Source organism: Ovis canadensis, chromosome 4 (genome assembly GCF_042477335.2).
Source record: "Ovis canadensis isolate MfBH-ARS-UI-01 breed Bighorn chromosome 4, ARS-UI_OviCan_v2, whole genome shotgun sequence".
NCBI classification, from domain to species: Eukaryota; Metazoa; Chordata; class Mammalia; order Artiodactyla; family Bovidae; genus Ovis; species Ovis canadensis.
The window spans coordinates 20037986-20064221 of record NC_091248.1 but is presented as its reverse complement, the minus strand read 5'-3'; the positions used below and the strand labels follow the sequence as shown (position 1 = coordinate 20064221).

At 48.1% G+C, this 26236-nt stretch overlaps 1 protein-coding gene across 41 annotated transcripts in view; it reads left to right on the top strand.

The window, feature by feature from the left end:
- Positions 1-26236, top strand: part of IKZF1 (IKAROS family zinc finger 1) — a 98629-nt gene that overhangs the window by 5976 nt on the left and 66417 nt on the right. For all 41 annotated transcript variants that reach the window (XM_069586595.1, XM_069586596.1, XM_069586597.1 and 38 more), the window contains exons 2-3: positions 9859-9912; positions 19049-19168. In XM_069586595.1, coding sequence (XP_069442696.1) covers positions 9873-9912; positions 19049-19168 — 160 coding nt within the window. In that variant the 5' untranslated portion in view covers positions 9859-9872. The remainder of the gene's footprint in view (positions 1-9858; positions 9913-19048; positions 19169-26236) is intronic.

Sequence of the window (26236 nt, the reverse complement as noted above, 5' to 3'; positions counted from 1 at the left end):
TGCAGTGTGCGGGGGTCCCAGCGTTGTTCCTTGGTCTCTTCCTTTCCCCCTCTCCCTCCTTCCTTTCTGCCTCTGTCTCTCCTGTATGTGGTATTTGCAGAAATAACATCAAGAATTTGTAAACAATCTTACACATACTGAAATAGACTTCTAGCCACCATTATTGAGCTCACATGCTAAAGTGACACTCCAAAGCTTTATTGGCTAGTTCAAAGCTGGCTAAAACTGAACAGGATGGTTTGGTTTAGAGCCGTCTTTTAAAGCGAGGAGTCCTACGGTGAATATAGATTCATTGGGTTTTGGTAAATTTTCATTGTTACATCAGATTTTCACTGGCGCACTTGGAGCAGATGAAATAGCATGTAAGATACTGCTTTAGTCCAAATGGAGAAAATGTTTAATGTAAAATCTTTAGGAGAAATGAAAATGAGGGACTGATCTTTTATAAACTGACTTTGGAAGCACTCTGATGAACTCCAGTGCTTTTAATGGAAACTAGAAAGAGCCAGCGACCCCCGATGCGAGCCCCACTTTGAGCCTGAAAAAGTGACCTTTTCTTCCTCCTTGTGCTGAGTTTTGTGTCAGGCAGAAAATTAAAGTGATATTCAGAGAGATCCACAGTGAAAACATTGATAAATTGTGTATCCTACTTCATTAAATTAAAACTCATACTGCTAATTATTGCAGGTTGTTAACAGATAAGGCAATTAATTACCATTTAAAAATGATTCGGGAATTTCTAATGCGTTTCTACCTGTGTTTTCTCACTTCTGTCTGGAGTTTGTGTATGTTTAACCTGAATTTCAAGACTTTTCAGTTTAATATAGAGCAGACAGGTTTTTATAAAGGTCAGGTAATTTACTGGGGAGGGGGTGGGAAACATTGAAAATAAGCTCATTTAAGGGCTGCAGAAAAATCTGACTGTAGTGTTTAAGAGTTTTCCTGTACTTGGTTCCCTGATGGATGTGAACATTTTCTGCCTGATTTTAAATAAAGATGTGCTGATTTTTGTAGGTCGAAAATGAGGAAGTTGTAAGCCTCTGTGAGGTTCTGCTCACGACACCCCCACACCCCCTGGGTTTGCATGAGGACTTTGTGGGCTAAAGGTTGTGGATGACAGGCAGTCCTGGTTGGGCCTGATGCCCACTGGGAGCATGTGTACATATGGCCTTTGTTACGTGTGGGGCATTTTGTCCTTGGGAGCCTATGTTGGGTTATAGGACATCTAAGCTGTCTGTCCATCGTCAAATACTATGGAAATCTAGAACTTTTTTTTTGCTAATTTAATCCAACTAAAGAGCCTATTCAGAAGAGCAAGTGGTATTCTTTTCAGTGACTGTCGTATTTACTGTCCATAGCAATCACTGTTGCCAAATCATTGATACATTTGTATTCCTTTAACCCTTCTCAGCAGAGAAGGCAATGGCACCCCACTCCAGTACTCTTGCCTGGAAAATCCCATGAACGGAGGAGCCTGCAGCATCCATGGGGTCGCTGAGGGTCGGACACGACTGAGAGGCTTCACTTTCACTTTTCACTTTCATGCATCAGAGAAGGACATGGCAACCCACTCCAGTGTTCTTGCCTGGAGAATCCCAGGGACGGGGGAGCCTAGTGGGCTGCCGTCTATGGGGTCGCACAGAGTCAGACACGACTGAAGTGACTTAGCAGCAGCAACCCTTCTCAGACATAGCTGAACTCACTTCAGCCAACCCATTTTAGGTTGAGGAAACCAAAGTAAATTCCCAAAGAGTGCTGAAGTTGCTACGATTTAAGGGGCCAGATTTTTGATTTTTCATTCTGTGTGCCCTGAACATGGTTTTGAAACGTGAATAGAGATGATTTTTTAAAGAATCTTTGTAAGAAGTTACTTCATTTTAACTCATCGCTGCTGATAACCTTAATCATTACAACTGATAATTTGGGGATGTTGTGAACAGAACTGAGCTCAGAATGCAAGTCCTTCAGGGCGAATTTCCAGTAGCTTAGAAACCACGTGGCCATAACACAGAGAGTCAACCATCGATGCTCACACCCGTTCCTCTCTGGAGCCACCACCCTGTGAGGCTGCTTTAGAGCACATTTTCTCTCTCTGTTTGCTTCCAGATTGGTAGCTCTAGTCTCCCCACCAGCTCGGTAAGAGACTTTTCTAAATAAAACCAAAGAAAAGGAAAAAAAGATTGTGCAGGACTGGGATGGTGTCCTCAATAGAAAAGTCAAAAGTAGCTTTTCAGTTGTTGTTGATAAATAGGTATGTCTGGGCTGTAAACACCAGACCCTCCTGGGGATTAGAGTAATTGTATTTCCCTGGGTCTAAATAACATATAACTTTAAAAAGAAGTCCAGGGGCATTTGTAGAAACCTCAGTATGACAGGTATATTTTAGGGAGTGCTATAGGATTTCCCTGGTGGCTCAGACAGTAAAGCGTCTGCCTGCAGTGCAGGAGACCCGGGTTTGATCCCTGGGTCGGGAAGATCCCTGGGTCGGGACGGGAAGATCCCCTGGAGAAGGAAACAGCAGCCCACTCCAGTACTCTTGCCTGGAAAATCCCATGGATGGAGGAGCCTGGTAGTCTATAGTCTGTGGGGTCGCAAAGAGTCAGACACGACTGAGCGACTTCACTTTCTTTCTTTCTTTTCTTTATAGGTATACAAGTGGATTTTTCTCCCATGTACAGTATTAAGTTTGAATTTTTCATGTCCACGCAAAGTGATACTGGTATGTTAAGATAGCTTCACCACTAAGATGGCAAGCAGAGATACTGTGTGTATTCTCCATGCCAGCTTCTTACCTTGCTGAGTGAAAACTGAGTTGAGATTTGGGTTTATCTGTAACTTATGTCACAGTAACTTAGTTACCAGTAACTTTGTGTTTATCTGTTTTATAAAAAAAAAAAAAAAAGAGAGAGAGAAAGATCTTTGAAAATAATAGGAACGCAAAAGTTCTCCCTGGGCTCCTCTGTCTCTTCACTTCGCAATGGTAAGAGGGCAGTGCTTCTGAGAATATCCCTGTAAATCATTATTTGGGTCTAGTTCCTGCTTTTCTTTTAAAGACAGAGGTGTCACTTTTGTTGCACAGCTGCTGGCCAAGCATGAAGGCTTCTAAAATCGGGAAGAGGGTAGAAGAAAATGATTCTAAACTTAGACTTTTTACTTAAGTGATGAAGTGTAAAAGGCCATTTATATTTGAGGAAGCTACTTAGGAAATGGCCTCTGATGAGGGCCAGCATCAGGAAAAGTCCTCTAAAAGCATATGTAAATTCGGAGTGTCTGCCTCTCCGGGGCTGCTGAATAAACAGCAGTTCCTGTGAGCGGTTTGAGAGCCAGTGTGCAGCGGGGCACACGAGCGGACCCAGACACACGACAGGCACGCAGTGCGGGGACCTCTCCCTGGGCCACTCGAAGCCCAGCCCTGGAGCTGCTGTGAAAGCACAGACTGTCCCCAGCTCCATTTGCTCTATTATTCCGATTTCTAACGTCTCACATCTTTTTTCTTGGCCTCACTTCCAGGCAGGTGGCCCCATGATGGCTTTTACAAACAGCCTCGTGGTTCTGCTCTTTCTGTATTCAATCCTTCCTCGCTGAGCATGTTTTCAGACAGCAGGATTTTCAGCTGTATTTTGAAAAGGCTTCCTGTGTTCCCCCGACCCTTCCTCTTTTGCATATCAGTTCCTGCCCCTGGGGGGAAAAAATGTGAGGACAGAATTGCACATGGGAGCTAATTTGCCCTCAAAAAGCAGGTTCACAGTAGAACAAACCACTGGAGGAAGACTTCTCTGTGGCTCAGTTAAAAAAAAAAAAAAAGTGTGTGTGTGTGTGTGTGTGTGTGTGTGTGTGTGTGTGTGTGAATGGCTCAGTTAAATATGGGGGGAGGGTGTGAAAGCCAAATTGTATTCCCTGCCATCCTGTTTAAATCTTGTTTTTCATTGTTATTTGTGCCAGCCCTAATCTCTGTGGAATAATCATGAAAACGTGTAGATTGGCAGCTAATTTTGAGAAAAATGAAAAGACTCAGAAATGAAATAAGAGGACTCTGAAGTTGTTAGCTTCTCCCAATCTGTTTTGTCAAGTTGTTAGGAAAACCTCTAAGGTCTCCGGAATCAGACACAAAGACCCTGCATATTGCCTTTGCTTTCTCGTGGAACATTTCCTTTTTTAAGATATGGTGTAATTCACAACAATAGGTAGATTTTCAGAAATAAAATCTACCAGCCTGAAGATGAAAAGACTTTCTCTCAACAGGAAGAATGAGTGTTATTAAAGAGGTCTGTGCCCTAACGCATTTTAAACAGATTTTAGGTTTGGCCTGTTTCCCCCTTCAAAATAAGTATCGTTTAAAACGTAAGGAAATAACCCCAAAGGTATCTCTAGTGCAACCTCACTCATCAGGGAGGAAAATAATCAATAGCATCCATTTGACCAGAATTTAACTGTATTGTAGAAGTTTTGTCATGGAGTTCACCTTAATTGCAAAGTATTACAAAGACCTTGCTTATTTTCTGTGACGGTATGGGTAACACCCATTTCTGGTCCGTTGGTACTTTTAAACTTGGGGACCACTGCCTGAGCGGTCCTGGGCTCACATCTCAGCTTTGTTGTCTGTTGAGATGTGTGACCTCGGGCAGGACACTTCTTTCTCAGCCTTGGTTTTCTCGTCTATAAAATAGAAAGAATAATGTGGATCATGTATCAGAAGAACACAGTTTAGATGTAAGGATTAAAGATGCACACGTAGCAGATGGGGATTGAAAACTCTATCTGCCCTGGACATTCTGCCGGGCGCTCAGATGGAACAGGGGACGAGCTGGCTGCTGTCCACGCCTATGGGGATTAGCAGCTAAATGCCAGGCACGTGGTAGTTCCTTCAAGAAGGCTGGCTAACAACACCGTCCTTTCCTTTACCTTCTTTTCTGGCATTATATAAGGTACTCAAGAAATGCTATGAAATATTACTGGACAGAACACAAAAAAAGGAAAAATAGTGTATGCTATTTAAACCCCAAAGAATGGTCTTTTGAAAAGTTTGGAGAAGAACTGTGTGCTACCAGCGAATGGGCTGACTTTGAGGGACCGTCTGTGGTTCATCACGGCTCGTTTGGCGGGCTATGTACTAAACTCTTTAACCACCCTTAATTGGGGTGCTTTGGGAAGTCACCAAGGTGGGGTTCTTGACAAGCATCTGGCTTTTACTTCTGACTTCATTAATCCAGACTCAGCTTTCTTGGATTATGGGAAAGTCCTGTTGTCTGAGAGCAAGTGCTACGAGGAGAGAAGAGGGGGGCTGTGAGGAGGCTACGAGGGCCTGGGGAGCCTCCCGGGCTTTCCCTGGAGCAGCAGCCCCCGCATGATCCCAGCTCTGGCTGAGCCTTCGTTAGGGCTGCTCGCTCTCGGGGGGGGGGGGGGGGGGGCGGTAGGAATGGGCCACTTGTCCTGGAGACATGCCCAGAAGCCGCAACTGCCCAGGGCTGTCGGATGCCTGTCCTCGGAGGCAGCCAGGCTCCAGCTCCCGCGGGTGGGGAGGAGGAAAGGCAGGTGAGGTCGAGGGGGGGAGGCTGTCCCCGGGAGGCTCCAGCTCCTCTGGCCCTGGGCGCAGAGGTGCAGCGGGCCTGTGTGTGGTCCCCACCGTCCCCGTTCTCCAGACTCGTCCTGTGCCAGCTTCAGAGAGGGTGGCGGCTGGGGGGGGGGGGAGACGGGGCTCCTGGCTTGGGGACCCTGTCCCAGCAGGAGCAGGGTGAGTGAGGATCCTGATTCCTGCTCTGCCTCCTGCAGGGACGGCCCTTGACCGCCCTGTCACGCTGGCTGTCCTTTATCTCTGCATCTGTTTCCCCGTGTGCGAGATTCAGGACTGCGCGCTCCAGAGGCGCAATAAAAGCATTCATGTCTGTAAGAACCACCCGGTGACAGGTATTCACTGACACTGCTGTGTTCTTATTTGTATGTGAGCTGCAGCCTCGGATCACTTGGGTTCCCCATACAGAGCAGAAAATGGCAGCGCTCCTATGAAAGAAGCGTCCCCTTTGGTGTCTCCCTGGACAGGCCTGCAGTGCGTGGTTTGGGTTTAGGTGCAGGCTTGTGAAAATGTGGGGTTAAGTCACTCTGTGGATGAACGCTTCTTCCTGACGGCCAACTTTTGTACTGAGATCAGACTAAGCCTGAATCCCTTTTCCACTCAACACTGGGCACTGCTTCCACATGTCTAAAAAGAAGCACAGAGCCTGCGTGCTGCCTGTTCCCAGGGATGGGGTTTTTTCACTGTCCCCCTTGGTAGCTAGGTCTTGGGGTGGGGGCTGGTATTTCCTCTCCTTCAGATAGTTTTCCATTGTCAGATTATTTCTTGGTCTTTGCATAAGAGCAAAGTCACCTTTACAAAACAACAAAAGAAAAACTACTTTTTAGTCCCAAGAGATGCAAATTTAGATCTTGAGGAAGTTTGAGGGAGTTTGTCAAACTACCACACCACCCCCGCCGCCCCCCCGCCCCCCGCCTCGTGATGTCAGAAAGACAGGCCATGGAATCACAGGACTGCCGTGGACTGTGCCCTAATTCTTAGGAATTTCAAAATGATGGTGGTAACTGAGCATTCGTCCAAGCACGGGGGCCCCCAGGTACAGCTCCAGCCCTGGTGCAGACCACAGGCCGGCTGACTGGGTCCATGTAGGCTTGGTTGAGGAGCTGTTTGAAAGACTAAGTGAGGCCAATGAGCTAACAAGAGTTCTATGCAGGCATTCAGTGGCAATGGAGACAGGCCTGCAACACAGATCCTGGGTGCTCTGCTCTTGGGGTCTGCTCTCCACCGTGCCCACTGTCCACTGCTGATGGGTGCTGAGGCAGGGCTGGGTTCGTGGAGGTGCCCTCGCTCTGCCCCATCGGGACACACGGGCACAGGTACCTGCCCAGGAGAGCCGGGTCTGGGCCTCGGCCGCATCCTCTAGCTGCTCTGTGACCTGTCTGCACATCTCCCCGCCTGAACGGACTGATCCACAGAGGGTGGTGCGGGGTGGATAGATCCTGCCCAGCAAGAAACCTGGAGGGTCCTTGCAGCAGCTGGAAGCCGCCTTCTCTGGCAGCGCTGGGCTGGGGATCCATCAGCTAGCTGGGCTTTAGGAAACATTTTTCCTTCTAATCAGAAATTACTTGAAAATACAGTCGAGTGTTGATGAAATCAATCGCTGCCACCAAACAGTGCATGAACTTTAAAACGAGAATGTCAATGCACATTTGTCAATTAAAAAGATACATACAGTATTAGATGAAGAAAATATTTTACAAGAGTTCGTTTGCAGTACATTCAGTGTCCTCTTTTTCTAAAAAGTTCTGTGGGTATACACACACACACAGAAAAAATGTAGTCATCTTAAGTAGTGGAAAAGTGTGTTAGTCACTCAGTCACGTACAAGTCTTTGCAACCCCGTAGACTGTAGCCCTCCAGGCTCCTCTGTCCATGGGATTCTCCGGGCAAGAACACTGGAGTGGGTTTCTGTGCCCTCCTCCAGCAGGTCGTACTGACTCACTTATGGGCATTTACTGGCCTTTATTTAAAAAGTTGTAAAATATGTATCACTTGCATAGGAAAAAGAAGTTCAAAGTCAACATAAATAAAAACTGGGAGTTTAGAGTAGTATTTGTTGCAAGATTCGCGTGCTATCCACTGTCTGCCGTGCGTGCATGCCCAGTCGTATCTGAGTAACCCCGTGGGCTGGGGTCCACCAGGCTCCTCTGTCCAAGGAATTCTCCAGGCAAGAGCACTGCAGTAGGTTGCCATTTCCCTTTCCAGAGGATCTTCCCAACCCAGGGGTCGAACCCGCATCTCCTGCGCCTCCTGTGCCTCCTGCATTGGCAGGCAGATTCTTTACCACTGAGCCACCTGGGAAGCCCTCTGTCTACTATGCATTTCCCCTATCAATCCGGGGATACCTTAGAACTGGTTGGTGATGTTTCACCTTAAAATACTACATTTGTCTTCAGAAAACTGAATCTCATATTAATGTTCCAGAGTGAACACAAAGATTTGTCTCCTTTGAGTCTTATTTCTTTATTAATAGAATTGTTTGGACAGTTTCAGAAAAATTGTAGGTGTTTTACGTTTCTTCCTGTAGAAGGCTGTGAGACTTTGGACCCATTGCTTCTTGGTGACACTAAGTACTAGGCTGGTTAAGAACTTGCCTCCAATGCGGGAGACCCGGGTTTACTCCCTGGGTGGGGAATATCCCCTGGAGGAGGAAATGGCAGCCCACTCCAGTATTCTTGGCTGGAGAATCCCATGCACAGAGGAGCCTGGCGGGCTACAGTCCACGGGGTCGCAAAGAGTGGGACATGATTGAAGTGACTGCGCGCGTACACACAGACTGGTCTCCTGTTTGCTTCTTGAGCCGGTTTGTCTGCCTTGCTTGTGGGTGGGCCCTCAGTCTCGGGGTTGAAGCACATGTGGGCCATGGAGCCTTTTGCCCTTTGGTAGTCTGTAGCCCTGAGCCCCACACTGGCCCCGGAAACTCATGTTACCACCCAGAGCTGTGCCATGGCTTTCAGAGAGAAACGCAAACCCATCTGCATCCAGAACCAGGGCTGGCCATCCGTGTCTTCTTTGCGACTAATGCCAGCATGACTGAAACTCAGAGTATGTGTGCCAAAGGCACCATGAGAGCTGTTACACATACACACACACACCTCGTCTGCTCAGACCCAGAGCGGGTCAGGCTGTCCAAGTGTCCATCGCAGCGCAGGCATCTGCTGGAAACAGGCCTGAAAGCTCACACTCACACATCTGAGCTGGAGGGACAGAGGCGCCCCCAGAGAGAAGCGCCCTGATTTCAAGTCAGCACGCAGGCTCTGGTGGCCGGTCGGGGAAGGTGCTCTGGCGGTTGCCCAGCAGAGTATAAATGAGCAGACTCCCTGGTGCTCACCTGCTGCTGGGCCCCAGCTTTCTTATCCTCGGAGCCACCAGATGCGCCTGCCGGGGAGGGGGTTAGGACGAGAGACCTGAGAGGTGGAGGTCAGGGCCCTGAGTGAAAAACGCAGCCCACCCCGCCCTCCTGCCAGCCAACGTGGCCTCTCCCTGGGGCGTTCATGGTGGCCACAAGCAGAGTGGTCCCCACCACCACCCACGGGCAGCTCCAAAGGCTGCCTTTCTTTTTTCCCACTGCTCCGAGGAGCCAGCTGTCTGTCCACTGCACAGCAAGGTCTGGGCACTCTCTGAGCCTGGTGTGGCAGCCGCTGTGGGCTTTCCTTCTCCCCACGTCAGAGTCTGGAGGAGTTGGAGGCAGGGGCCTGAAAGAGTGGGGGACAAAGCCAGCGGCGGTGCAGCCCATCTGCCAGGCTGGAGGTGTATTTATTATTGATGGGGGGAGCGCTGCGGCGGCTCAGCTATGCAGTCCTGCCTGGGTAAATGAGACATTCTTCAGCAAATTGCTTCGTTTTTTGATTGCTGATTGTACGCGTGTCACCAAGCTGACTCAAGGTTCATCGATGCATGCTCAGTAAATTAGAAAGAACATAACTATGGATCAGCCAAGAGAATGAATTCTGTGCCTACAATGACCCAGGGCCATTTAATTTTCTGCTTAATTTTGTTGCAGTCAGTTTGCATTTTGGGTTATTATGCAGTAGGAAATTAACAATAAATAACAAATTTGGTCCTCCTGTGCTTGTAATGATATTTTTATAAATCTTTGTAATGCCGTTTTTAAAAGGATCAAGGTCTGTGCCAGTCTGATACTCCAGCGAGTGTGTGAAGAGGAAAATGCATTATTCTTGGTAGATAGCCTTGTTGTTAAATAGCTCGGGCCTTCTTTATCTCTCTTTCTCTCTCATATCTTAGGAGTAATTTGCTTTCAACTAAAATCCCTTCCTCTGTTTTCCCAGATAATCCAAGGACCATGGACACTGATGAGGGTCAAGACATGTCGCAAGTTTCAGGTGAGAACTGGTGATATACCTGCATAGGGAGCCCAGGCTTCGCTGGGTAGCAGAGCCAAAGAGCTCATGGGATGGTGGGCAAGGAAGAAGGCTGTCCTCCCAAAGGAGAGGCCAAGATGGACTTGGAGTCAGTGTCTCACTTCAGTGCTGAGAGATTATGCAGGTGTGACAGCCTGCATAGAAAAGTCTCCAAGAGAAAACGTGTTTTCCTGCTCCACCTAAAATGACTTGGAAAGGATACAGTCTATGTTGATATTCTTGGGGAGGAAAAAAGACAGACTGACCTGCCCTAGACCCCAAACACAGGCCAACAAATGTGTTTAAACAGAGAAAGAAAGAGGGAGGGAGGGAGGAGGGGGAAGGGCAAAAAGGAAAAAGCAGATTGGAAAACAAAGTTTCGGGAATAATCCCGAATGCTTGTTAAGTGTGGAGACACCACTTCCCATCATCATATGTTTATTTCAAGCCATACTGGACACAGCTCTTACCATCCCAGGAGACCCAGAGCTGGGGACAGTCCTGGGAGATGAGGCCCACAGCCAGATCACACTGTCCCACCGGATGAGGCTGGGGAGGGCGGACCTCCAGCCAGTCTAGCCAAGCCTGCCCAGCACCATATCACAGTCCTAGGAAACCCGTGCTGGCTAGCCCTGAACTTGGACATGTCAGCAGCAGTCGGGCTCACAGTATTTTATATTTTCCAGTCTCAAGACAGTGGGCAATGCTGGGTAGCCTCTGTACTGGAATGGCCCATGTGGTTCTCTAGGAGTGGCCGAGTTATGACTCAATTCTGGCCCTGGGCCTCTGTCCATTCTGGTGATGGAGCCCAGGGCTGAGGTTGTGGCTGCAGCCCTGCCTGCTTGCTCTTAGGAGACTTGCAGGACTGGGGACTCGAGTTCCCTCAACCTGAAGATGGCCTGCTGCAGACCATGGCACTGTCCCAGCCAGTCCTGTCTAGAGAGTCTGCATTGAACTCTCCAGGCTGTGTGGGAAACGCCTGGCTTTTTGGCTGTGGCCTGTAGGCATTCGGTGGACATGCACGTCAGTCAGCTCGCTTGGCCACATCTGTAGCAAGTGAAGCTGTGTTGGAGGAGTCGGCTGTGGAGACACGCTCTCCCATGGGCATGGGCAGTCTCCAAGGATGCTCCCTGCAGCCTGGTGCTGACCTGGAGAACTTGGTTCCCGCCACACCCTTGTTCAGACAGCACTGAGCAAGCAGGACCATAGGAACAGAGACATGTGGAAAGACATCAAAGATGTATGTGAAGGTGAGAAGAATGTGTCTCAGGATGGTTTGCAGTGTGAATCCATCCTTTAAAATGAAAACACATCACACGCGCACAGACACACACACTTTCCACATGCCTGTATATCCCTTTAGGAAAATTCTGGAGAGTATTATTTTAAATGTGTGCTTCCTCTTAAAAGATTGAGGGTGGAAGGAAGGGATGGGTTAGGGGAGAGGGTGGGGACTTTGGTTTTTTGTCTTCTCCCTTTCAGTATTATTTGAATTCATTTCCCTGAAGCACATACTTTTGTTCTGAAATCTGAGTACAATGACAACAATAAACTATTAAAAAATGAAAGTTTGGCCCTTTGAAGCCGGTCCTTTGGCTTGGCAAGGATTTGTAGCAGCTGGTAGATGAAGCCTGAGCTGAAGGAGAGGTGGGTCCTGCCAGAGGAAGCAGGGTCCCATCCCCAGATTGTAGACCATGGCTGGAGGCGGTAAGAGGGTCAGAAACGCTGGATGGTAAACGTCCCAGAAGGTGCAGAGAGACCCCTTCGTTGTTTCTGGTGCTCTGCATCCCCTCGCTGCGCCCCTCTTAGGTGGCTTCCAGAGTGACGTCTTACATGATACACAGAGGATCCATGCAGACTCTGCTGTCCCAGAGACAAAGCCGAAAGCCCGACGCTGGGCTGGCACCTCCAGAAAGTTTTGTAGGAGGAGCAGCCGGTCAGTACTCTGATCCCCTATGTTGGTAACAAACATAACAAAAGCCTCATTTTCTTCTATTCTTTTGCCCTTAACATTATGTGGAACACTCAGTGTGAACAGTGGCTCCTTGAAGACAAAGGTGTCAGGGAGTGGAGATGAGGATGAAAGTTGGCCTGAAAAAGATTCAAGATTTGTTCTAAAATTTAGTTTCGTTTACTCCTAGCAAAGGAAATGGTGCTTCCAGTCCTTCACAACGATTCTTCCTTTGGTTTATGTTAAACCTGGAGTGTTCCAAACAGAGATTAGGGCATTTAAAGAGTTGCGCCATTTTCACTAAAGATTTGAAGAATACTTCTTCTGTGTTTTGGTGTTTTTGCAAATAAACACCCAGTCATATCAGTTTTCCTTTTCCATTTCTAAAATGGAGGGAAGTGGCAGTTCGTTGTATTATAAGGATGTACATTTAGCAAAACAGAAGTTGATGTTCTTGATGTAAAATATGAGGAATGTGTTCAGAAGCATCCCCTTTTCCCATGAAAATATTCCTTGTTATGTCTTGTTCCCAAAAAAAGAAAAACAGATTTAAGTCAAACCCTATGAAATAGCCATTATCATAGATGAAAAAAAAGTTCCGATATCAGCAATTTCATAGGAGTCCACCTAATCTGTGTGAAATACTCGCTTGCAAAACAGACAACTACTTAATATCTAACTTTTTTGCTTTTCAAACTACCTGGTTCTTTCTTCCCTGGGATTTATCCTGAATGTGGACTGAGCCCTGGTTTACAGTGTCCTATAGATGAAAACGTCTCAGTAAACATGTGCCCTCTTACATCTCCTGTGGTTGGGAATCCTGTTGCAAGGGCCTGGAGGAAAGCCTGTCTAAAGCAGGCCGTCCTGTCCCTTAGGGCCCATCTCCTCCGTTCTTTTGCTGAGCTGTTTGCTCTTTCTGTCTTCTTCGGCACTCATTCTAAATTATTGGTTCTGTGCTGTGAATTGTTGTTTGTTCTGGTCTCTAAGGGAAGAGGCAGCCTGTGGGAGAGCGGGAGTTGTGAGGCCTGTATCAGCATCTCATCTCTGCCTCCATCCCTGGGACCTGAGACAGTGCTCGCCTCCTGGACCACTGTGTGTCCTCTGCAAAATGGTGGACTGGAGCCAATTGAGCTTACGCGATGTTCAGCCTCCTGGGGCCCTATTGAATGTTTTCTTACTGATCGTCTGTAATGTTTGTGGAAACAGAGAAGCAACACATATGCTCCATAGACACCCTTCCGCTGCCTGGGAAACGAGGCTCATCCATATGGGTGTGTCAGTGCAAACGTCAATCATGGGAAATCACACTGATTGAATGCTTTAAATTTACCAAACACCACCGTAAGCGTTTTTTCTCATTTCAACTTTATAAGACCCCAGTGAGGAACATACAGGCAGCATCTTCAATTCTCAGGGAGCTGAGACTCAAAGAGTTTCAATAACCAATCAGAAGTCCCATGAAAGCCAGACCTGGTGTTGGGTAGGAGCTTCCCCACTGTTCTGGAGAGTGGACAGTCTATATTCTGAGTTTTATTTACCCCCCCAGAAATTGTGTTTTCCTGCATAATTGTGCACAGCACAAACTCATGCACTGGAGACATGAGGAACCACAGAACTCTGTTAGTTGAATTATAATTTACTTGAAGAATTATTTACTTCCTGTTGATAAGCTAATTAAACAATTTTCTCATCTAAGTTGCCCAAAACACTTCTCATAGGTAAAGATTTATTTGAAACATAGAAAATAAGTAGATTGAACAGAAATTGATGGGAAGTTTCATTTTTCTAAGTAAATGCCATCACACCTCCTAAATCCTTCCATTTAGATCCTTGCTTGCTTGCTGTCTGCAGTTCTTTATGCTTGTGGGACGCTGTCCATGCCCTTGGCCATATGGGCACTTGGGGCTGTGCACACCTGTTTCCAGAGGATGGTGCAATTTACAGAATAACACCATGAGCTTCTTTAGCATATTAGATTCCACACATTCTGTTATTTTATTCTCACAACAGCCTTTCAAGCTAAGTCAAAATCATGTTCTTTAACCTCATTTTACTCCTGAGGACAGAGTGTAAAAAAGGTGACTTGCTGTGAAATCTGTCTTCTCGTTGGTCAAACTGGAGCTGTACCCTGGGTCAGCTGATTTCCAGTCACAGCGTGGTAGTATCTCCTGTGCACTGACTTGGTTTAATAACTTTGTTTTCTTTTCGTTTATCATCTTCTCATAGTTTTGTATTTTAAATGGTGAACTAGGTAGGTCTAAATAGGTCTTGTTGCTGTTCAGTCTCTAAGTCATGGCTGACTGTGACCCCATGGACTGCAGCATGCCAGGCTCCCCTGTTCTTCACCATCTCCTGGAATTCGCTCAAACTCATGTCCTTTGAGTTGGTGATGCCAGACTCTGCTATTGCTACTGCTGCGTAGTCTCTTCAGTCGTGTCCGACTCTGTGTGACCCCAGAGATGGCAGCCCACCAGGCTGCCCCATCCCTGGGATTCTCCAGGCAAGAACACTGGAGTGGGTTGCCATTTCCTTCTCCAATGCACGAAAGTGAAAGTGAAGTTGCTCAGTCATGTCCAACTCTTCACCACCCCATGAACTGCAGCCTACCAGGCTCCTCCGCCCATGGGATTTTCCAGGCAAGAGTACTGGAGTGGGGTGCCATTGCCTTCTCCAGATGCCAGACTCTAAATAATCCTAAAATCAACACACAAAGATATGTTTGCTCCTCATGAGGATTTTGACAAAGTGATGGAAGTTCTTCGTGGACATTTCCAGCAGGGAGAGGATCCCAGGGTTGCTGAGTACAGAGGCTCAAGCCAGTGATTGATGGCTCAGCAGCCACTGCTCAAACATGGGGGCTTTTAGGCAAATCAGGTGCACTCTTACGAACTGTCACAGCGGCCGAAAGGCAAGGCTGCGTTCCAGCAGGCACGTGGGTGGCCATCTCACTCACTTTCTTACAGTCCTGACTTTTTACCTGATTCCCTGCATATGCCAGAGCTATGCTTTATTCTCTCATATCTTCACAGGGAGCTCCTACTGATCGACCTGACCCCAGGGTATTTACAATCATGGTCCATACTGTTTCCATTATTCCTTTTTCTGCATCGTATATGAAGCAGTGAAAAGTGCGGAGATGCTGGCATGTAGCTCAGCACAGGGGACCAGACAGACAGAAGCTCGTCTAGTATCTCAGCAAGTTCTAGTTGGTCTTGTTCCCAATAGACGGAGAGGGTAAATTTGAAGAAAAGTGACTTGGATACATTTTCACACGAGCTGAGCAGAGGATAACAGCCCTTCACTGGGCAAGTCCCAATTCTTTATGACCCTCCCGTGGGTCCTGCATACCTGACTCTCTAGATCGATCCCAGAGTTCTCCAAAGTTATCCTCAGGAAGCCCAGAATTAAAAAAAAAAAAAAAAATACAGGACTGCAGTCTAGTTTCTCAACCTTTTGCTTCCACCTGTCACTAGGGCAGCTGGTTAATGAGAAAGGTGTACATGCGCACCCCCCACTGTGCATCTTTCAGGATCCCATCACTTTGTTAAGCTGGGGTCCCAAAGTCAGTTCTGTGGGAGCTCCCTGGGGGGTCTTCACAGAAGCAAGTGGTCTGGGTCTCTGGCATTTCAGCCTCCTAACCCTGCAGTGTCCCTACCTCACCTAGGAGACAGGTTTTGTGTATTAAACTTCTGTGTAAGCACTAGAGATTTTCATCCGAAGTGAAGTCAAACAGAGAAGATAGATATCATATGATATAACTTATATGTCTAATCTAAAAAAAATGATACAAATGAACTTATTTACAAAACAGAATCAGACCCACAGACATAGAAAACAGACCTATGGTTACCAAGTGTTGCTGTTGTTTAATCACTAAGTTGTGTTCGACTCTTTGCAACCCCATGGACTGTAGCCTGCCAGGCTCCTCTGTCCCTGAGATTTCCCAGGCAAGAATACTGGAGTGGGTTGCCATTTGCTACTCCAGAGGATCTTCCTGACCCAGAGATCAAACCCGTATCTCCTGCATTGGCAGGCAGATTCTTTACCATTGAACCACCTAGGAAACCCACAGTTACCAAAAGGGGGGATAAATTAGGAGTTTGTGATTAACAGATACATGCTACTGTATATAAAATGGATAAACAGCAGGACCCTATTGTACAGCATGGAGAACTATACTCAATACCTTGTAATAACCTGTAATGGAAAGGAGTCTGTAAAAGAATGTTTGTGTGTGTGTGTAAGTGAATCGCTGTGCTATCCACCTGAAACTAATACAATACTATAAATCAACTATATGTCAATAGTAAATGTCAACATTATTGAATATTAATATTAATGTCAATACAATTATTTTAATTATATATTAAATAATTTAATTAATATTAAGTGTGAATATAATTTAATATGTCAATATTAAAAAGCAGAGACATTACTTTCCCAACAAAGGTCTGTCTAGTCAAAGCTATGGTTTTTCCAGTAGTCATGTATGGATGTGAGAGTTGGACTATAAGGAAAGCTGGGCGCCAAAGAATTGATGCTTTTGAACTATGATGTTGGAGAAGACTCTTGAAAGTCCCTTGGACTGCAAGGAGATCTAACCAGTCAATCCTAAAGGAAATCAACCATGAATATTCACTGGAAGGACTGATGCTGAAGCTCGAATACTTTGGCCACCTGATGTGAAGAACCACTCATTGGAAAAGGCCCTGATGCTGGGAAAGATTGAAGGCAGGAGGAGAAGGGGGCGACAGAGGATGAGATGGTTGGATGGCATCACCAACTCAATGGACATGAGTTTGAGTAAACTCTGGGAGTTGGCGATGGACAGGGAGGCCTGGTGTGCTGCAGTCCATGGGGTCGCAAAGAGTCGGACACGACTCAGTGACTGAACTAACAATACGTCAATAATTTTAAAAAGATTATTCTTAACCTAAAAGGAAAACAAAAGAGAGTCCCCTGACCGCCTCCCTAAAGTCCTCAAGGTTTGAAGATGATTACTTGAGGAAATCAGAAGGAGAAACAGGCATCAGGTGGTTCATAGGCCTCCTGCTGGCTCCTATTCAGAGCTCTCTCCAGTTATGAAGCAGATGAAGAGCAACACTGAGCCTTTGGCTGCCGCTCCTTTTAAAGTCGTCTATTTAGGGCAGTGAGATTATTACTGATGTCATGCACATTTAGTGTAGCACAAGGACTTTGATCAGTTTCTCTCTGGCTTTTGGTTTTTCCTTGGGAAATTCTTACCACGCTGTCCCCTCTCTAACTCTCCATCTTGTATTGGCTATCCAAATATATCCAATAATGCTCTTTCTGAAACTATGCCAGCTGAGGTAATTACAGCTAAGCTGGGATATTCAACTGTGATGTCTGTTTGCTAGAGAATGCTATACTCTTCCCCGAAGCCGTGGTGCCTGGCAGTTTCTGTTTTAAATTATTCCCCGAAGGGTCATCTCCTGTGTTGGGAATACTCCCACTGCACCTGCCTGTCCCCTGAAGGGTTGTGTTTATTCAAACACGCAATACAGTTTCCCACTCTGCCTCGCCCTGTCTCCCAGACATGCTTTCTTCATCATCAGTACACTTTCCTGCAGGCCTGGGCTTCTGGGTGGGAATATCCTTTGTCTGCGAAGCCAGCTTGCCAGCCCAGCCAGCGGCACACAACCCCAGCCTGGCCCTTTCCCACTAACCTTCTTTGATGCTCCTCATCCCTACGTGTCTTCCACGGCAGTGCTCATGGGTTATTCTGCAGCTGCTGGGGGCCTCATCAGCTCTTCCCCTGCCTGGGTTTATTGTCTCCTGACTCAATTTTAGGTTACATCTATGTTAGAAGATACAGGGGTTTCAATTTCAAAGAAGAGGAGCATTTTCTCCCTGTCTTAGCTTCCCAGTGTTGAATTTCTGGGAGTGGGAGTGAGTTTCCCATTTCTGGAGCTTCTGGTGAAACTTACTAGATACAGGCATCCCGTAAAACCCTATCTTGCTGGTAAATCCTACTTTGTGAAGCAACTTCTGGAGTTGCCTGGGTTCTATTTTGTTTTCACGTTTTGAAGATAAGAATTCCTAGAAGACTCAGTGTGCACGTGGGGTGGGAATTGTGTGAATTCCTTGTCCATCCTTCTTCCAAGTTTCCCGACCCTACTGAGTTAATCAAATTGGGCAGTTGGCTAAATATCCTCTGGCTCTGGAAAGTGAACAGACCCAGAATGTGTCACTGTGAGCAGGATTCCTAGTCTGGTGACCTTAATACAGAAGTGTGATGAACAGGCTTGTCGAAGGGTAAGGTGGAACAAACATACAGGCAAAATTTGACCTGCCACGTGAAGAGTCTTAAAACCATGCATGCCTTTTGAATTGGCCATAAAATTCCCCAGGGTTTATACTGTGGTGATTCTTCAGAACATGGACAAAGGCTGGCTATTAGGAGGTTTACCACTGTGTTGTTTCATTAAAAAAAAAAAAAAAGATTGAATACAATCTAGGTTCAAAAGCAAAAAAAGGATTTAAATAAATCCTACTGTGCCCATGCAATGAAGTATTATACAGACATCACAGATAAAAGTCATGGAAGCAAGGCTATGCTGCTAAGTTGCTTCAGTCGTGTCCGACCCTATGCAACCCCATAGACGGCAGCCCACCAGGCTCCCCCGTCCCTGGGATTCTCCAGGCAAGAACGCTGGAGTGGGCTGCCATTTCCTTCTCCAAGCAAGGCCATGAGAATGTCTAAAAACTAGTTTATTCTGATCGAGAAGATATGTCACCACGTATTATCCATAGTGTAAAAGTGTCTGTGTGTGTATACACACGCACGCACACCACAGTTTTAATAGTGGTGATCTCTAGGTGAGTGAGAGCTTCCCTGGTGGCTCAGCGGTTAAAGCGTCTGCCTCCAGTGCGAGAGACCCGGGTTCGATCCCTGGGTCGGGAAGATCCCCTGGAGAGGGAAATGGCAACCTACTCCATATGCATTTCTCACGTCTGCGTTGTCTCGTGTTTTGGTGTGGCAATGGTATTCTTTTATAAACAGGAAAGCAGGTTCCAATCCCCAGAGAGAAGCATGAACTCAGTCCATAACTCGAACCCAAGCCATGCTGCTGGCGGGTTGCAGTGACCGCCACCCTCAGGGGTGACTACGTCCCCAGAAACTCCAGCTCTTGCTTATGTCCTCAGGGAAGGAGAGCCCGCCGGTGAGTGACACCCCAGATGACAGCGATGAACCCATGCCTGTCCCTGAAGACCTCTCTACCACGTCTGGAGGCCAGCAGAGCTCCAAGAGTGAGCGCGGACTGGGTAAGTGGGCCGCCCACCTCTCGCTCACAGGCCGTCACAGGCTCTAGACCAGCACCCTTGTCTGCATCCTTCCAAACACCACGATGAGCGTGTGTGAGTCCCGTCATCTGTGGTTTCCCCTCGGCCCCCATGTGAAGGGACCATGCAGTGCCGGGCGGGGCCCCGTGGTTTGAGCTCTCAGCCCCACGTGGGGTGCAGTGTGGCCGAGCTGAAGAGCACCCCCGAAGGCGGGCACGTCACTGGTCCCCTATCCTCAGAGCACTGCAGCAGTATGCAATTTACGGATTGTACTCACAGATGGGAGATTTATCCACTTCATGTGTTATGGCAGTAGGGCTATTTATTTTCATAGCTTTGATGTAGAAGGAGCCGAACCTGGCCCTTCTGTGTTATCCCTCTCCACATTCACATACCTTTTCCACAGAAGAATGAGTGTGGAGGTATTTGCAGTCTCTCCCCTGGGGAGCCTGCCCAGGCTGTGGAGTCCATGGTGAGAAGTCTGAATCCACCCTCTCTAGGAAAATGGAGACCCAGGGAAGTTCAGGGAATTAGCCAGGGTCACAGAGCAGAGTCAGAAGCAGACACCATTTCTGACTAAAGGCTGGTGTTTATTCCAGTATACCCTATTCTCATCAGCTAATGAGTCGGCAGTTCCTTGGAATACCTATTTTCTTTTGCATTTTATAAAGAAAAAACTGTGGAGTTGAGAGCCCCTTATTTGCAGCAAAGAGTGTCATGAGCCGCGCATAAGTGGCAATGAGATGGGACAGGCAGGAGGGATTTCATGGGATCAGCGTGTAAGACCCACAGCCGAGGAGGGCACTTGGCTAAAGTTCTGAAACCCACAAGTTATTTTCCTGTAGGACATCCTGATGTGATAACAGAGAAATGTATTTTGTATGTTTTCATGTGCCTTGGAAACCAGATAGACTCTGGGTATTTTTTTTTAAACCTAGCTGTACAGTTAGCTGAACAAACGGGGATAGTGGCTAAAGTCTTCTGACGTAGATGAACCAAGAAAACAAGGACATTTCTGAATTCCTTTTCCCTGTTAGATAGTGCCTACTGTATGTGGGCAAGTAGATGAAGAGTGTGCCCTCTTTCTACACACGTCCTCTCGGGGTTTCCCAAAGCTAGGACACAGAGGAGCATGCCTTGTTGTAATTGATGTGTTTGTGTGTTAAGACTGTCTTCTGTTTATTGCGAGAGACACTGGTTTGTCATTCACTTGTACAGCCGCAGTTTCCTTTCAAGACACATTTACATAAATTAAAAGACCAAATTTAAATAAAAACATAGGACAGTGAGGGTGTGTATACATGATAAAGACTTGGAAATCCTCAGGGGCTGCAATGCAGAAGAAATTATGTGGATAGGTAGAGGTTAACCATTTAAATGAGCAGAGTGCAGACAATAGGGTTAGGACTCTGGGGTCACCATGGAGAACCTGGGGAGACCCCCCCCCTGAAACCCCTGCAGCTGACAGCCAAGGTCACCTGGGGCATCCAGTAGAGAACTGAAAGTCGGGCTGGTTCCTGGAGAGTGAAGAACAGTCCTCCTGGTGCAGGCAAGCAAGCTTTTGTTATCAGTGCCCTCACGGCCTCAGTATACCTCCTCTCCTGAACTTCAGGTTGTGGGAGCTCTGCGCTGGTAGGAGGTCACTGAGCCCCGGCTCCCAGGCTGCGTTCCCTGGGGGAGACCTGGTCTGGGCCCTAAAGGAGCCCCTGCAGGTGTGGCTGGTGGAGCCGGGTGAGGTGAGGGGCGGCCTGAGATCTGCGGGCTCCTCGTGCCTCCCCACGCCATGCCGCACAACGCTCACTCCTTTCCGCATCCGATGTCTAAACACTGAATTTTAGAGTTGTAAAACTTCAGACAGCTGAGAGCCATCTTTCCTTGGCTTGTGAATGGCAGCTGCCATGGGGACAGGCAGGGAAACTGGCTGGCAGCAGGGGAGCGGACAGAGGAGTGGTGGGTCACTCCCAGGAAAGCAGGAGGGACAGAAGCACAGATGGGGGGCGGGGGGAGCGGGGAGGTTTGTGGAGGGAAAACCCCAAGACCAGGGAACACAGAGAAGCACCAAGGAAACGGGCTGCCCTTCACACTGGGCGCTGGGCTTTGGGCACTCTGCTTCTGGTTTTGAAGGGAGTCAGCCAGCTCAGATGCACAGTGAAGGCTCCCTGGGCAGCACCGAGAGCAGGAAGTACGTTATGTTGATAGCATTGCGCTGATGGGGGTTTAGCCGTTCAGTCGTGTCCGAGTCTTGCGATCCCATGGACTATACCCCGCCAGGCTCCTCTGTTCAGGGGATTCTCCAGGCAGGAATACTGGAGTGGGTTGCCATTTCCTTCTCCAGGGGATCTTCCTGACCCATGGTTTGAACCCAGGTCTCCTGCATTGCAGGCAGATTGTTTACCACCAGTCTTTAGCCACCAGGGAAGCCCTTGATAGCATTAGGACTTTAAAAGATGAAGGGATTAGTAGCTGAAAGGAAATGCGTATTTCATCAGCACACTGGGAAGAAGGCAAAGAACCCCTGGCCTGGGACCCACAACAGGAAGCAGGGGCCCTCCCTAAGCGGGCCCCTCCCTGCCAGGGCCCCTCCCTGCAGGGCAGCGGGAGCAGCCTAGTGGAGAGAAGGGCCTCGGAAGGCGCCTGGGCCGAAGAGGGCAGGGCTGGGCGGAGGCTGGCCCTGGAGACCCTGCACCTGGGCGAGGAAGGGTGGAGTCGGGCCCCTCCCTGCCAGGTTCTTACCTCCCTCATTTCAAACTGGCCAGAGCATTGGAACTCAGCTGGGCTCACAGGATAGTCTCCCAGGTTAACGGAAAACAAGCACACAGGCTTTGCTGAAGACAGCAACAAAGACAAGTAAAAATACAGTAAGAGGCAGAACAAGGTCTCTTAAAGGTTTTTAAAGGAGCCTGTTGTAGCTTCTCTGGAGAGAAGGAAAGAGAATAAATAGAAGAGGAATTTATTAATTAAAAAAAAAAAGTGATCCAGAGAATAGGCAAGCTGAAAACAGAGCCAAGAAGATGGGGAGGAATCCATTAGGAGAGGGCAAGACCAAGAGAAAGACTGAGGAGCCGGCCACTCCTAGACCCAAGATCAAGTTGGGGTGCTGGCTCCTCCAGTGGGAACATCAGGGAGAAATGGCGAGAGGGTAAAAGATGGTAAAATATGTGAAAGTCTTTGGTGATAATAGACCACCGGGTGTCTGTTTTAGAAAAAAAACAAAAGATGCTTTTGAAAAACTCAGAGCCCTCACTCCCAGTCCTAGACAAGTCTGACCTCAACCAAGAGAACAGACAAGAGTAATGAGCAAGTTGTTGGGAAAGAGTAGAAACCATCCCCTTAAGATGCGGAGAAGTGTCTCACTGGTGGAGGGTCGTTCTCAGAAACAAGAGTAACGGTTCTGTACCGCAAGATTTCCATCAGTGTTGAGGGAGTGCCAAGGTGAGCCTCCTGAATTAAAAAAAAAAAAAAAGATATGGGAAACAGATGTCAAGGGAATAATCTTGTCAGGACAAGGGAGTCACCCTCATTTGGCTCCTTTTTCCTCTGGGTCTGAACAAGAGGAAGTGAGTATCTAAAGCACAATGTGAAGGATTTAAGTTAGACACAGGAGAGAACTTCCTGGCCCTGAGGGATTTAGTATTTAGTCATCAGGACAGTCTATTCAACCAGATGCTAGCTTGTTCTTCTGAAGTGGTCTCTTTAATAATGAGAGAAATCTCATCTCTCTGAAGTGGTTGTGTATGAAACTGCTAAAAAGGAGGATGTACCCAGTGACCTCCTACGGCAACCCCCAAATTTACCCGCTCATCCATGGCAGTGCCCTCGAGAAGCGGAATGTGGGTCAAGAGTCTTCTGACAGCTGTGGACCAGGGGCGACTACAAGTGTCTCACACAGAAATGATGCCAAGACTGGCGTCTCACAAAATGAAAAGCTTCTTTTCTTCCTTTGTTCAATATCTGTAGTCTCTTTCTTCCTTCGAGCGTGGACTTTTGCCTATCACTGTTTGTTCGCCTTTTGCTTCTGTGGGAGCTTCCCTGGTGGCTCAGCTGGTAGAGAAACTGCCTGCCATGCAGGAGACCTGGATTCGATCCCCTGGAGAAGGGAAAGACTACCCACTCCAGTATTCTGGCCTGCAGAATTCCATGGACTGTATAGTCCATGGGGTTACAAAGAGTCACACACGACTGAATGACTTTGACTTTGCTTGTGTGAGTGGCCTTGTCCTAAAATTGGGCAGGGGTCCTCTAGCTCTCTGATGCTGTCAGTGAGCACACAGTCCTGGAATGGAGACGGGCTGCAGACTGGCTGATCCCAGCAGAAAATCAGGCTGTGAATAAGGTGAATCAGATTGTGAATAAGGTGGGGGGTAGGAGCCCTCACCCCCTTTGTAGATGGTGGGCAGGCGGAGGGGAGGCTTACCTGGCTGGAGCAGGGAGACAGCGAGAGGCCAGGGGTAGAGAAGAGAGGTTCAGGGCCGGAAAACCCAATGACACCCTGAAAGAGGTGCTTGGCAAGTTTAGGATTTAGAATGGAATTGCAGCGAAAACCCAGGGGCAGAAGCACAGCAATGCCCTGGGACTAAGAAGGAGAGATGACTGACAGGAGCCAGAGGTGGTGGTTGGATTAGCAGAGGGCCAAAGACTTGCGGTTGAGGACGGCTTTCCAAAAGGCTCGGCTCTGTGGACAGTCAGGATGGCCCTGTGCAGCAGTCATTCTAATGCTGAGAGAGACTTGAGGGGTAGATGCCTCTAAATATGGGGCACTCACGTGTGTTTGCACAAGCCCCTCCATGTTCTAGAATATTCTTCCTTCGCCTCTGCTCACTTTCATGACCTCATCTCCAAAGAGGGAGGGGGGTGACAACCAGCATTTCCTGGTGGTTTATCGTAGGCCCCGATTCCTGCAAGTCGCATCCTCCAGTGTGGGGTTTAGAGCATTCTTGAAGCTGAATTCTCACACCTCGAGTCCTTTGCTTGGAAGGCTTTGACCATGATTTGATTTACCCTGGTAGAAATAGAAAAGGGAAAAAAAGTAGAAAAAAATCTGAATTTCTTCCCTGTGGCATCCAGGAAAATGATTAAGTGTGTCTACACATAATTTTTTTTTTTTTTGGTCCATTCACTCAAAATAAGCATTCCTTCACTCCATCGTGAGTTGCAGGACTGGAGTGTAAATTGTAAGAGGATTTATATGTTTTTCCCTGGTGATTCTGTTGCCAGATCTCTCTTTAGTTCTAGGCAGGACACCAAGCCAGTCCAGAGGGGAAGAGTGGATGAGGATGGGTGGAGGGCATTAATGCCTCCCTACAGCCTGGGAGTGAGAGATGCTGGAGAGACCTTTTCACGATGGAAAACCATGGGGCTTGAGTCTAATTGGAGCTGGGGCAGTGGCGTCTGAGTACGGATGCTGCGCCCGCTTATCTAATCAGCAGTTAGAGGAAGTCGTTTTTATCTGTGCAATGCATCTCCTCTGAACCGAAAAACCCTGCTTGAGCTCAGGAGAATTATTATCTGGCAGCATCTGAGCACTGGCTGCAGCTGAGCTCAAGCTCACTCTGATGGGATGTGCGCTGTGAGAATCTCACAGAGAAAACCACCCAGGCCCGCGCTCTGTCCAGGGTCCGGGCGTCTCAGTTTCCAGTCTTCTTCTGAGGAACAGCTCAAAGCGTGTCATTTACATTCGTGTTCGCCTCTCTGTTGCAGTTACTTCATCCTTTTCATAGCTGACACACTGCGCAGTGCTTTGGGAGCCAAACCCAGAGGAGACCAAAGTCCTCATTTTCCTCAGTTTCCCGAAACATGAGACATGGCATCAGAGAAAAATCATCTTGCCTACTCTCAAAGTCTTCTAAGTTTTGAAAAGAGGGGCTCTTATGATGTAACAGTTTCGTTGCTGCCCATTTAAAACTAAATGTTAAGTTTTTTCTGACCTCAGTTTTGTAGGTCAGTGCCAAACATTTGGAAACCATGGTCTTTGCAGACCATTAGGACACGTTGGTGCATTAAACTGAACTGGAGACTGTGCTGTGTGGGATACCATCCTGTCCTGGGTTTGGGTATAGAAGGCGGGGCCACATGGCAGAGGCTTAGGAATCTTCTTGGGGGAAAACTGAAACTGGAGTGTGTTGTGTGTAATGCCTGTAGTGTGTGTGTGTGTGTGTGTGTGTGTGTGTGTGTGTGTGTGTCCGAGTGGCAGTTGACAAGACCCCACAGTTGGTCTCTCTGGGGAGCGTCTCTCTGCTGGGACCCGGCTGCAGGGACTCTGTCCCTGGCTCTGCTGTCCCCTTGCCTCCTTGCCCATTGCTGTCACATAGGGTGAGCGCTGCAGGGTGAGGCAGGCTGCGAGGTGGAGGGCATCCGTGCGGCTGCTGTGGGTGGCACCATCATTTGCATCAGGCGAGTTCCCTGGGAGGCACCTGGGGATCTGGAGATGGGCTGGCCAGGTGCTGGTGTCACCTCCTGGCTGGTGACTTCAGGGAGAAGCACCGAAGTAGTGACCTCACAGACGCCTGAAATTCCCAAGAAAGAAGGCAAACGCAGGGGGCAGCACACGATCGGCGTGGCAAGACAGAAGAGTGTCGGGGTCCTTCCCAGCGGCGGGAGAGACTGGGGTGCCAGGGGAGGCCTGGCTGGAGGACGGAGGGGTCGTGAAGCCCCCACTGAAGTGAGGGCGGGCCCGCCAGAAGGTCGGGATGAGGGGTCGCACACTGCCCTGTTCTGTCCTGTGAGGACCGCTGCGCCCTTGCCTGCTTGTCCTTGGAGGTCAGTGACCATAGGGCTGGGAGTTGTCAAGGCATGTCCAGGCCCTGCTGGAGGTCAGGCTGCCCTGGGCCCTGCCCTGCAGGCACCTCCCCCATAGAGGTCACTGTAGGGTTTGGGACCATACCGCTCAGGTTGACTTTGTGCTTTGTTTGGACTTGAGTTTCTCTAACTCTTAGGAAATGAAGAAATTCCATTCAAAAGGAGTAATATTGACCGAGTCCTTCTCCCTGGCAGGCTGATGCAGCTGCTGCCTTGAAGAGCTGAGCAGTTAAAGCTTGCAGCCCAGTGACCATA